Raw genomic sequence first — 13,593 nt, 5'->3', positions numbered from 1 at the left:
TCTGATAATCATTTGAGCTAATTTATGCAAAGTGTTTTGGCTTTGGGATCAAAGTAATAGTACTAATGTTTCATTGTCCTTCATCTGTGCGTGGGATAGTACGTCACGGGGGACACACTCACCCTCCTTATTTTTCTCTCCCACTCCCCACTCTGTATATTTCTCTTAATCTCATACTAGGCCTTTCCATGGGCTCCTCTGCACTGCAGAGAAGTTGCCTTGATCGTCCCTGTAGGCCTTCATTTCCATAATCATCGAGACCCTTCAGTTTGGTCTCACTCTGAGCATCACACTCCTTCCTGTTTGCCTCAAAAAAGGTTTCCCTCCTCTTTAAATAGCCCTCCCACCTCATTCCGGAATGTCCAGCCCTTATGTTTTCCCAGGAAAGGGTGTACTGCTGCAGCTAGGAAGATCATCCCATGGGAGAACATTCTGATGCCAACACATTTGCTTGGGGAGCATCGGAGGTGCAGCCCGTGAGGAATTTTTCTAGGCCAGGGGGCTGCCGAGTCCACACAGGACTCAATCAGCAACCCCGTTTCAATGTGCCCTATGTCACAAACACTTCTTAGCCAAGAGTCCAGACCACACACCAAGCTGGGGTTAGAAGGGGGTATCACATTCTTTATTCACTCTTAAAATCCCTGCTTCTCAGCACAGTTGAAAGAAATAAACAGTTCTTATAAGGACGGTATATATTCAATACCTAGCCCAACGCCTATATGTAGTAAGTGCTCAGTAAATGGAACCCATCATACTATGGTGGCTAAACCATGTTGTATCCACATACAAAGCAGTTATCATTATTATAATGAAACAAGGAGGGAAGACCTGGGTCTAAGAAGAATTTGGATACATTGCAAATGTTTTCCTGTGGATAGGGAAAAATTTGGAGTCAAGTGCATAAAAGCTTGTCCCCTGCCACAAACCCTTGCAGCAGCGGGAAGAGGGAGTGAGTAGATCCTTAAGCTTTGAACTTCTTGTGTCCGCTGTCCCCCTGCAGGTCTGGCGCCCTCCACGCTCTGTAGTTTCATGTCCTCTTCATCAGGGGTCTCAGGAATGGGAGCGGATCGGAGACCGAGGCCCACCACTGTGACGACAGTGCACTCTGGAAGCAAGTGACCGGCCCTACAGGTGGGGCCCAGGGGGTGAGGCCAGGGAAGGGGGCCCCCAGGGGCCCCCAGCACCACCAGCCACTCCAGAGCGATCCCACCTTGCACGGTGCGCCTCCCTGCACAGGACTGGAAGACAGAAGTTTTTTACCGCCATATTTTATACTGCAATTCTGAAGTGTTCATTTCTCACAAAGTGTACTGGCTCAAGGGAGCGGATTTGATAGGATCTGGTGCTGTACATACGAGTCTCGCAAAGCCCTAACAGAATGGACTTTCTCAGTTCCTCTCCCTCAGCCCTGTCGTTTCCGATCTTCTCAGTAGAGGTAACCGTCTATGTTGTATTTTTTCATTCATAACAAAAAAAGGTTTCAACTGGATTATTTAAGTATCGGTAAATATTGTGCATTAGGGTTTTTTTTTTTCCTTTTAAGAAATATGTCCTTTTGAGCTCTACTTCTTACTTCCGTGCCCTGTACCTTTTTGCTTGTCAGTAGTAGAATTTTATGTTAACCTTTAAGAGATTTTTTTTTTCTTCCGAAGGGAATTTAAAAGTACTTTTTAAAATTCTAATAAGAGGATCGATCAAGAATCTGTCTCCGAGGTGAAGAGTGCACTTTACTTCAGTTCCTTCTCCTTCTCTCCCCTTCTTCCTCGGAGGGGCAGTTTTCTGAGAAGACAACTCAGCCCTTCTGCAGCCTGTCTTCTCCCCCGGGGTGTGGGCACCGTGGGAGGGAACCTGCAGAAAACCTTGCCTGGCAGCTCCTGCAGCAAAGCCCTCTCCAGCTGGAGACCCTGGGGCCTCTTGCCGTCAGCGGTCAGAAATGAAGAAGCCTGCTCTCCCAAGACGAAAGGCTAGACTTGCTGTGAAGGAGAGGACCCCCGCTCGCCCAGCAAAGATTTAAGAGCCTCCCTGGCCGAAGGAGCACGATGCCATTTTGTTTGGAGTGAATTTCCCACACAGCTCTCGTTTCTCACGAGGGGAGTAACAGCATGGAAGCCCTGCTCTCAGCTATGCAGTTTTAAAATTAATCTCTCTGTTTTTTAAAAATGCATTTCTAATCTTACAACTAAAAATGGCCTCCAGCTTACACCAGTTGTTTCTGCAAATGTTTACGCTGTTCTTAGAGGCTGATCCAGAAGGGAGGAGAGGAAAAGACTCCATTTATCTGGGGTGGTTAAGGAGAGCAGGACAGTGGCCACTGCAGTGACGGCCGGAGATCCGGCAAGCAGGACACTGGCCACTGCAGTGACGGCCAGAGACCACCCCAGCCAGCACTGAACGCCATCCTTCTGACCAAGGGAATCCCCAAACCAAAGACCTGTGATGGTGGGGTCACCAAAGGTCCCAGTTTACCCAGGACTGAAGGATTTCCTGGGATGTAGGACTTTCAAACCAGCAATGTTTGGGGACCACTGGGCCACATTTTCCACCCACGTGGTGGATCGGTGTGCAGGATAGAGTGAGCACAGCATGAAACCCAGGGAAAAGCGCTTCTCCAGGAGGCTTCAAGGATGCTGTCTTGAAGAGACGAGCAGGTGGCTCCAAATGCCCACTTTGCAGAAGCACCCCCCCTCAGCCCTTGTGCCCATGTGATACCTTGAGTCTGCATCGCACAGTCAGCCTCGAGCCCACAGTGGGTCCCTGTTCATCTGCCTAATGGTCCAGTGACTTTCCTGGCTGCTGTCCTCATGCCCTTCTCCCACAGTTGACCAGACACAGTGGTCCTGTAGGCCATGCCATCTTTGTCACTTCTGCACCTTGGCCTAGGTCCAGGCCGAATGTTCAGTGATGCCCCCCATCACACACACAGTGTTATGAGGCTCAGCACTCCATTCTGCTTCCTTTAGGAGGGCAGGGCAGGTGTGCAGGAGAGCAGCCAGAAAGACAGGCATCTGGTCTACCCCGTGTCCACTGGGTCGTAGGCACTCAGCCCCTTGACAGGATTCCCGCTTGGTGTCTGCCACACCAGCATCCAGAGTGAAAATCAAGTGATTACTCTTCAAAATTTGTAAAAAGCCTGGAAATGTCTATAAAACGACAGTAGGCCCAGTTAAGAAGCAAGTGGTGCCTGAGTTGGAGGCCAGTAGCAAGAATATTATAAATAATAACAGAAAACTGAGGCATCTCTCCCAGGGGTTTATTAGAATGTTGCTTACCAACAAGTGTAATGGAAGATTCAAGTTTCAACAGTATAAGAAAACAAGGAACTAGGGACTTCCCTGGCTGTCCAGTGGTAAAGACTCTGTGCTTCCAATGCAGGGGGCATGGGTTCAATCCCTGGTCGGGGAACTAAGATCCCACGTGCCTCGTGGCACGGCCAAAAAAAACAAAAACAAAAAACAAAAAAAAAGAAAACACGGAACTAGCTGTTTTGGGGGAGGGGTGATAATTTGCCTGACTTTGATACTTAGAACGTTTGCCTGAATAGTTATCAGCTCCTTGTACTGTGTGCTATATGCAGTCATTTGCACTTGGAAAGCAACATCTGAAGCCAAATTTATTGATGATAAATTATTTTCTGGAGCTGATGTGTGGGGTGCATGTTCTATGCAATTAGTTTGAAAGTATGTCTTACCTGGAAAGTGCAGAAGAGCTGAGAGATGGACCGGACCCCCTCTTTGCAGTTGGGGGTCTGCTCTTGGCCATGGTTGGCCTGTAACACGTCAGGAGATGGTGACTGTTTCAGCCCAAAAGTAGACTCTGTTGAACTTGACATCAAGTGAGTCTCTACTGTCTGGATGCGTGTATTCCCACTGTTTTAGGAGGAGGAGAAAATACTGATAACTCCCATGTAGAATTTATGCTCTGTTGAGAGAGCCTTAGTGGTAAAAGAATGGAGGTTCTCTTTCAACCGTATTTAGTATTATTTACACTTTACGACAACATGGGAAGAGAGCTCAGAATGTGCCTTTTGGTAACGCCTGCCAAGTGGAGTGGCAAAGTCCTAGGACCCTCACTGATGTCAAATTCCACCAACGAAGCTGAGCATTTCATATGGGCCCCCAGCTTACACACCCACTGGAGGCCAGTGTGTGCCGCTGAGGCTAATGGTGGACCATGGACTTCATCACAATCTGCCTTCCAACCTCCCCACCCCCCAGTTTGGTCTTTTCACCTCCTCAGAGCAAGTGGATTGTTTCTGTCATTTGAAAGAGTGTCCTCAGATGGTCTTGCCCTCAGCTGCCTGTCTATCCCCCCTTCGCTTCCCTGATCTTCATCTCATCCGTGAGGCCATCAGGGAGGCTAGCATTTGTCTGAAACAGAGAGCGTGCGCCCGCATGTGGCCCCAACAGACCTTCGAGAAGGTCCCAGCTCTCCAGCCAGCTCTTAGCACAGCGTCCAGAGAACTGGGCAGTCAGGCTTGGGGTTAACCAGGCAAGGCTCTGGCACTTAGGGAGCATGAGCTGGTGAAGAAAGGCATTTGGCATTTGACCCCCCAGACTCAGTTTACCTGCCCGTCACTAACCTCATCCTGTTCATTTGTCTCCCTTGGTGTCCAGCAGATCCTGGGTGAATTGTGATCGGGAGAGGGGGACCTCCCCCCTTTAGAATGAAGGCCCAAAATACCAGGGACAAAGGGAGGGAACCCAAGTGACCCCTCCTGAAAAGGGGGATTGACCCTTTCTCTGGAGGAGTGACAGCTTAATCTGATGAACGCCCTGGGGTTTGACATTTTGTGAGCAATTTTAAACAGAAAGAAAAGACCGTACCCCAGTGGAGATAACTCTGTATTTTAAGGCTTTGGCCACCGTGGCCCCCTGGCCCACCCAGAGCCTAGGCTGGTGTTGATTCTTCACCCTGGAGAAGCCACCCTGGAACCATCGCTCCAGGGCTGAGGGCAGGAGAAGGAGGGTATGGCCTCTGTGCTTTGCCTGCAACACTCATGACTTCTCGACTTCATATGATTTCCACAAGCTCACTGCTGGGTTTCCTCTGGATGTGAGAAGGAGCAGCAGAGTGCAGCAAAGGGCAGCTCCTCCCATTTCCATAAACAGAAATAAGATGTACTCTTTCCCAGGGTTGCACAGTCACTTCTGGCAAAAGGAATGAAAGTCCTCTGATTCAACCGATGCACGAAACCTTTGCATGTTCTTCTGAAACAATACTGCTTCCCATTCTGTGCACTCACACTCTGCAGAGTTGGCCTTTTCCTTAAACACATTCCAGACCAAACACTGTTCAGTTTGCTTAAAGAAAAATGTATATACCTTTATGAAACCCACAACTCTTTGCGGGGGGCAGGGGGCTGGCCGTAGGTTGGGGCTTCAGGTGTACCTGACATTGGCCAAAGAGCATTCCAGTCCTTTGGTTTTCAGAATTGAAAGTGTTGTGATAGGAAAGGTGAATTGGGCAGATTTCTAAAAGGGGGACGTAATTCACAGAGATGCCAAGAAAACTGGTCTGCAGATGAGATAGCTGGGAGGCCTCTACACTGGACAGCAGGCAGGGAGGAGAAAGAGGAAGATAGAGGCCCAAGCCCCCTTCAGCCCCAGCCTTCGTTGTGGTCCCAGTGCATCGTGATCTGCAGCCTGGGCGTGGGCACAGGAGCCCAGCCCCACTGTGAAGTGGGCCCTGCGTGCTGGCCACGGCCTGGCCCGCCTCCTGCTCTGCGCCGAATCAGACAGCAAGGAACATCAGCCCTTCCCGCCTTCCCTGCCACCTGCAGCAGGAGCAGCTGGGCTTGTGACTCCAGTGGGCCTCTGCTTCTGCAAATCCAAAGGCTGTGCATTTGGCAGCCAACCCCACAGCATGTGGCTGCCAGGTCTGGTTTCGTGGACAAAGTGTGGAATGGCTTCTCAGTGTCTGAATCTCTCTACACCAAAGGGACTAACTATTGCATTTCCCCCTTTGTACCAATGCCGCTTCTGCATTCGCCACATCCATTTTTAATCTTTTGGTCTCCAGAAAACTTCTCATACGGTGATTATGTCTTCTGATGATTTACCAACTTATTTTACTTCAAGGTGATTTTCTTTTCTTACGGACAGGAAAAAGAAAATGAAAGGAGTGTTTGAGGCTTTAGTCATAAGGATAAGGTATGACCAGGGAAGGGACTCAAAAGCCCCAAACACTAGATAAATTACTTCTCAAAGGAAAACCTTCATCTGGACACACTGAGGTTCCTGGGCCCTCATGGTAGCCTTGCACTTGAGGGAGGAGGAGCGCTGGGGCAGGACTGGCAGCGGATTGGACATTTTACAAAAACCATTTTGACAGCGACAAAAATGCTGCAACCTTGCAGCAGCATCTTTGTTTTGCAAGACAGGCGGCATATTCCAGAGGACATTTCTCTCAGCCCCACGATCAGGTTGGAAGACATGAAAGGTACATTCTGTCCAGCATAAAATTTGGAACAATTTCTAAATTGGCTCTGGTCACCACACATAATGTCACAGTCCTTCTTGCAGCTCCCCCAATAGTGAGCACATTTTCCAAAAGCTTATGACGTTGAACCCAGGAATGTCCCTGTGTCTATTATTACCAGGCTTGCAATTGGTTTGATTTTTCCATGAAACCATGCTTGTCCAAAAGAAGGGAAACTGTGCATTTATTCCATGCATGTAATAAACTCTGCAAGAAATTTACCCCACGTAGGTTTGCGGCACTGCAAAATTGTTAACGGGCCTGTGTAGCAAATGATTCTCTCTGCCTTGACAATCATGTACACATATCAGGACTTCTATCATAATGACAATGAGATTGATGACTTCTTGTTTTCCTCCAATAAAGACAATTAATCACCTTCAGATGTATGTGGTTTGTTTCCTCCATAAGAAGCAGGACTGGGGTGTTTCAACAGCTCTCTCTTTCCTCCTCTCTCTGAAGTTTGGATTTGAAGGAAGGAGTTTGAATTGAGCCCCTGGAAACGCATAAAATCCCCTAAATACTTTATCACCAGCCTGATGGGCAGGGATGCCAGGGATGGGGGCAGGGCATGCACATCGTGGCATTGAGGTTGTGGTGGGCGCTCAGGCTTCCCCCCTTTTCCTTGCCACTGCAGAAGGTGGCTAGAGGCAGGCCCAGAAACCCAGATCGTGTTAACTAGATATTCTTGCGTTGTTTGGAGGAAAAGCCAACACTGATTTCCAGGAAGACGTCTCTGAGTAGCACTCGCCCACACACGTCCATCCTCAGCATCGCCTTGGAATTCTCGGTGCCCAAAGGAAGATTCTTTGCTGATCACGTTATCAGAAGTGGGGTCCAGCTGCTCATCGCTCAAAAGCCAATGAAGAGGCAAGGTTGGTGGCAAGGACAGTTTGCTTGGTTTTGGATGCTGGCACCCGGGTTGTGGGGGGAGGGGACGCCTGTCCAAAGCCCGACTCCCACACCTCCCCACCCCGGACAATCGGGGGGCAAGAGCTTTTACAGGCAGAGGGAGGGGGCTACGTGTAGACACAGCACAGTCAGCTCTGACCGTCATCTTGAAATTGGTCATCGGTGGTCTGACCAGCATCATCTTGATTGTTTTAAGTACAGTTAGTCTTCAGTTCCAAGGTCAGTTTGTTCCCATTTCTTGAGGCCAGTTCTCAGAACTGTGGCAGCTTATGTCATGGCTCCAGTCTGGACATCATGCAGTTAACTTCACCCACCTGGTGGGGTTTTCAGTATCTACAAGACAGCTCACAGGATATGGCTCAGAATATAGCCCTTGAGGAGGAACCAAAGGTCCTTGACTTTGCTTAATGACTAAACTATTATTATTTGGTCTCCTTTGATTGTTTTCCTTTGTTTCTGCATTTTCTCACTTCTCTGATTAAACATGTTTTTTGGCTAAAGTTTTTCCACAAACAAAATGCAGGCAGAGGACATGGGGGATGAGGACCTGTCCATTTCAACCAGAAGAGTGAATAGTGTCTTTTTTTTTTTTTTTTGGCTGGGGGGTGCTTACAGCTCATAGCTCATCAAATATATTCTGGGGATTGGAGCTGATCACCAGACAATTCCTCCAATCCAAATAGTAAGCTGTTGTGTAGAGAGGAAAAAATGAATTGGACGTGGGTTGTAGAAGTGTAGAATTAACACTATCCCACACAGCCAATATCAAGTGAAAACAGCATGGGCCTTAGTGGAAATAAGTGAGCCCCAAAGAAATACCCGATACCTGATGACTAGTCCTTTCTTAGCTGACATGGCTTCTCGCAACCCAGACCCTAGTTAGGAAGTATATCATAACAAAGGGATCATTCAGTGGGTGCATAGGTGACACTGTTAATGCAGACTTTACGGAACAAAAGAACTTTAGTAAGCTAACCACTTCTGAAAACTATTTGTGAGGATTCATTAAAGAGAGGTCTCCCCTACTGTGACCGAAAATGTAGCCAAAGCAAATGCAGAGAAGTGTAAAACTGCTCCTAATAGAAAGCTGGGATTTATCAGGGCCTTAGAGTTGAAACGTTAAGGTCAAACCTAAACTTTTGACTGAGTTCCAGTCACAGTGACCGGGCCAGCACCTCTATCCTTCAGACATTCACCGAACCTCCCTGGGGCTCAAACAATGTTCAACAGGCATTGAAATTCACCCCACATTTCTTATATTTTTCAGATAAATTTTGGTCTGACACATTATCTTGGGGTTATCTATCATTGGCTGTAACACATTCAGGGAGCCAAGAATTAAACAAAAGCCTTCCTGCATAGATACAGAACTGTCCATCCAGAAAAGAACCATAGCCTTATTATTGTCAGCAACGATAGCTACAGGTACTAATCATGTCATGGATTAGCCGTTTGCTGTTGTTCTAGGTGCTGTGCTAAGTGAATTCCATTCAATGTTTCATTTAACCATTAGCTCAACAAGGAAGGTGCCCTTATTGCCTAAATGGGTTCAGAAAGATTCAACGATTTACCCACTGGCAGCAGAGTTTCAAACTCAGTTGGACCAACACCAAAGGTCATCCCGCTGTATTGCCTCCCGTAATTTTATGTAGTTTGGAATTTTATGAATTCCAAGCTACACAATCTGGACTTCATTTACTTAGTAAGTAACTGGGGGCCACTGATAATTACTGAGTTGAATGACACAACCGAATCAGTTAGCATTTTGGCACATCACTTCCTAAGCTCCATGCTACATCTCCAAGAGAAATTTCTCTTAGCAGCTCGGCCTAGCCTTACACATAGTTCAATAAATGAGGAATGGCAGAGAGAACCCAGGCATTACTGTGTTGTCAGCCCATGTGTTTTCTGCCGTTCTGTTGTTCCATGTCTCCGGAGAAATGTCACAGAAGCTGGATTTGATCTAGAATCAGAGATGCAGACAGTAGTCATAACACTGCCAGGTTTTTGTTTTGTGTTTTGTTTTAAGTTAGTCTCTTCTCTTGCTCTGATTAATATCTCTGGAAAGTTCTGTTCATACACACGGAGTTTCATCCCTGACATGCAGGCTTCCTTGTCACCTGCTTTTCTCCAGATCGCCTTCAAAACTGCTGATGTATTTTCAAGACAGTGTCTCAGATCTCTGGTTCTCTTCCAGCCTCTCCTGGGAGGAACTGTATTTATCATGAGCTCATCTTCCTAATATGTTTCCACCAGCAAGTCCAGAAAGACTTAGTGGGCCAGAAAAATGCAGTTCTTGGTCAACTTATGAACCCTTTTCCTCTTTCCTACATCTCAGGCCACTTCTTCCCCCTCCCTATAACATTGTTTTAGCTTCAACATGATATTTGTCTTGAGGGCATCAGGATTCATTTCTGTGGGCCTTGCTGAGTCAGGCTGTTTTATATCAACTCATGGAGAAAAACACACGGGTTGCTGAGCCGCCAGCCAACCTCGCTGTAATCATGCAGAAGAGCATCCTGACCGACCTCTCTAACGAGGGCCAGCTGTTCCCCAGCAAGAACATGGAAAACAGCTGACCTTTGTACCCACCTAGCACAAAGTGCTTGTCACAGGGCACCCCCGGGGGAGGAGAGAGAGCTTACTCCGGGGTGAGTCTTTTTTTTTTTTGCGGTACGGGGGCCTCTCACTGTTGTGGCCTCTCCCGTTGCGGAGCACAGGCTCCGGACGCGCAGGCTCAGTGGCCATGGCTCACGGGCCCAGCCGCTCTGCGGCATGTGGGATCCTCCCGGACCAGGGCACGAACCTGTGTCCCCTACATTGGCAGGTGCACTGTCAACCACTGCGCCACCAGGGAAGCCCCGGGGTGAGTCTTTTAAACAAACTGTCTCGTATCTGGATGGTAATCCCTACAGTGAAGGAATGTCTCAAGGGCACCGCGAGTGGGGAGGACTTCGCATCACCTCCGGCTCAGGTAAGTCAGACGGCCCTAAAGGGGAGCCCTGCTCCCTCAGCTGTGCTCCTGGCACACAGTCCCCAGGCTGTCACTGCTCCAATAGCTGCATCCCAGGGCTTGTCACTCCTTCTCCCGGGGATCTTGCTAAAATGCAGATTTTGAGTCAGCAGGTCCGTGGTGAGGCCAGAGCTGCTGTGTTTCTAACAAGCTCCCAGGTGGTGCCACGGCCGCGGATCCCTGGACAGGGACCCTAAGCAGCTTCTGCCACTGCTTCTCACGCCTGCCTTCACGTTCGAATCACATTGGGAACATTTCAGAAATACTGATGCCTAGGCCAACTGCACCAGGTTCGCTGGTGAAAAGGTGACCTCATGGACTGAAGGCTTTATTCCTGGCCATACATGTGGGCCTCTTCTAGGACTGCTGACAACGTGAGTGATGCCAGAGGGAGAGACAGGCAGTGAGAGAACACAAAAGTACCCGGCATGGAAACCACAATCTGTTTATAACCTAATCTTGGAAATGGTGCCGCACTGCTTCTGCCGTATTCTATTCATTAGAAGTGAGGACCACCCATGGCCGTGACTACCAGGACATGGGGACTGCAGGGGGCACCCCACAGCATTGTCCCTCTGTCAGCACACTCGGGACCACTCAGCCACCCTTGCTGACTGGAGAGAGAGGGTGAGGCTGGACTGTGATTCATGACCCAAGTCCACATGCTGAGGGAGAGGCAGTGTGCAGACAGAGCCCCTGGATGCTGGAAAGAACCAAGATGCTCTCAAAATGACATGCGTCCAAGTAATGTCTTTAAAATCTTCTATTTGCTGTAAGAATGTAGCACAAAATACCAAAGCATTAGCAAACTGCCCTGGAAAAGCTGCAAGCTTCAAGACACAGCATTTCCTGTGTCCTGAGAAGATGTTTTTAACTCTTCAGAGAAAAAAAGTAAGCTCTGGCCAAATGCCTCAAATCCACAGGTGCACCACATCTACCAGTTGGTGTCAACGTAGTCCTTCTTTTGCAGTATGTGGGCCTCTCACTGTTGTGGACTCTCCCGTTGTGGAGCACAGGCTCCGGATGTGCAGGCTCAGCGGCCATGGCTCACGGGCCCAGCCACTCCACAGCATGTGGGATCTTCCCGGACCAGGGCACGAACCCGTGTCCCCTGCATTGGCAGGCGGACTCTCAACCACTGCGCCACCAGGGAAGCCCCAATGTGGTCCTTCTTAAAGAGCTCAGGAGTTCTGATGCTCCATGTGGAGGTGGGAAATGAAGCCGTGCCCACAGCGGCTGGTCCTCATGACTGAGGTTAAACCTGGGCACAGAGACTGGCTGGAAAGGGCTCTTCCTCTGGACCAGTTCAAGTGGCTCCGCTTCACCTGAAGATGAGCAGGAACGTGCTCTGGGCAGAATCTACCGGTGTCCCCTTCTCTCTAACGCCAACGTGCATGTGCAGAGGGGTTCGCGGTGACTGAAGCACTTGACGGTGAATTACCATCCAGGCCTCACAACAGCCTGTGAGGTGAGTGGGAATGGTCCTGATCTCTGCCTCACACACGAGAGAACTGAGACTTAGAGGGAGGGTGTGAGTTGTGTAAGGGGCACAGTTGGGCCTGAGGGGTCTCCTGGGCTGGCAGGCAACATAACACAGCTCACGACCAGGTCAAGGTGTAAGAGAAGGAGGCCGACTGGGATGTTTCTTGGGTCCTTCCTGACCTAGTCTCCAGGCTGGACTCCCAGCTGTCACCTCTGTGGCCACCCACAAGCCCAGCATGGTCAGGGCTGAAAACTCAGTCCTCTCACTTGTCCTGTCCCACCCTCTCGGGTGAGGCCTTTTTCACTCAACAAAAATTTCCCGAGTGCCTCCTATGTGCCAGGCACGTCCTAGCACTGAGGATACAACCATGAGCGACACACCGCAGACCTCTGCCCTCCTCAAGGTTCCATCACCCCCCCTCATTTCTCCGCCGCCGCTCGGTGTGTGTTGGAGCTGGAGGCATGGTCAGAAGAGCTGGAGCTGTGAGTCCATCATCCAGTGTTGAAGAAGCAGCAGGTAAGCTTTCTCCTCTCCAGGGGCAGGGCTGTGCAGAGGGACCTTTCCCAGTGGGAGCCCCCCACGGTCCTCTCACGATGGACCCCACACAGGTGTGCTGAGCCACGTGCCCGGGAGATGGCTGTTAAAACACTGAGATCACCGAACACCAGACATTATCTGGCCGTGTCTCATCAGAGGGCAACAATTCTCCATGTTCCTCCTGGCATCCCCCCATCCCACATCAACCCTGAGGGGATATTATAGAGTCTGAGAGCCCAGGTGGAATCCAAAGACTTGGTCATGGTCCTGGATGTGCCTCTAACGACCTGTGTAATCTTGGATGAATCATTCTGACCTTGGCCTTCTGTCTTCACTTACACCATGATGGGTACCCAAGGTAGCTTCCAGCTCTAGAACCCTCTGACACCCAGACATCACTGAATCCCTGTGTTACAATTGTGCTGGGGGCCAACGCCTCTCTTTGGGTTTGGCTCTTTGCCTAGAAAAGGTTGTTGCCATGTCCAGCTCACCCTGTTTGCTTCCTGAGAAACATGGGAAAGAGTCTCAGTTGAATCTGTGAATTTCGGGCTCTTCCAGCTTTGGAGCCCAGCCCAGAGGCAAGGAAGAGCGTGAGTTAGAATTGTTATAATGGTTATGAAACCCACACTTCCTGTCAGTTCTTTCCAAGTCTGGTGTTAAATGAACAAGCTCAAATATGAATGTTAACAAGGATGACTCAGGCCTAGAGAATGTGGTAGCATGATTCTGGCTTTAAAGAATGGCAATAAAAGGACTTTTCTGGTCCATCTGTTGACAAAAGACAGCAAGAGATCATTAATCTAGTTCACTGATCTCCAAACAGTTTTGATTCTGTACCCTTTTGAGAAATGTTTTTGAGCATGCAAGCATTCCTAATATATGAATATATATTTGGAAATTATAGGCATGTAGTGTTTACCTACAGATGAACATATAAAATCTACACAAGGGAAGAAAATTAAAAGAACAAGATCAAGACAAACTCTTGTCAGCCGAACACATTATCTTTGTCACATTAATGTAATTTAGTAGGTTGTTTTTGTAATATAGCAATTTGAAAGTCCAATTCCAAGTCTAGTTTGTCTAAATTCTTGGTCTCTAAGATCTGTTGTAACTGAAAAAGTTGCAATGCAAAAATATGTAGATCTAAATGGAAGACATCTATTAT

The 13,593-nt window shown here is 48.7% G+C and overlaps 1 protein-coding gene across 6 annotated transcripts in view; it reads left to right on the top strand.

Annotated features, from left to right (window-relative positions):
* CAMK1D (calcium/calmodulin dependent protein kinase ID) overlaps positions 1-6,853 on the top strand; it is a 423,988-nt gene extending 417,135 nt beyond the window's left edge. For 5 of the 6 annotated variants that reach the window (XM_081229204.1, XM_081229202.1, XM_081229199.1 and 2 more), the window contains one exon: positions 1,004-6,853. In XM_081229204.1, coding sequence (XP_081085330.1) covers positions 1,004-1,096 — 93 coding nt within the window. In that variant the 3' untranslated portion in view covers positions 1,097-6,853. The remainder of the gene's footprint in view (positions 1-1,003) is intronic. The other variant, XM_081229201.1, reaches the window with a different exon arrangement.
* The last annotated feature ends 6,740 nt before the right edge of the window (positions 6,854-13,593 follow it).

Source organism: Mesoplodon bidens, assembly GCF_964165515.1.
Source record: "Mesoplodon bidens genome assembly, chromosome: 3".
NCBI lineage: Eukaryota > Metazoa > Chordata > Mammalia > Artiodactyla > Ziphiidae > Mesoplodon > Mesoplodon bidens.
This window is presented reverse-complemented; position numbering and strand designations above follow the sequence as displayed.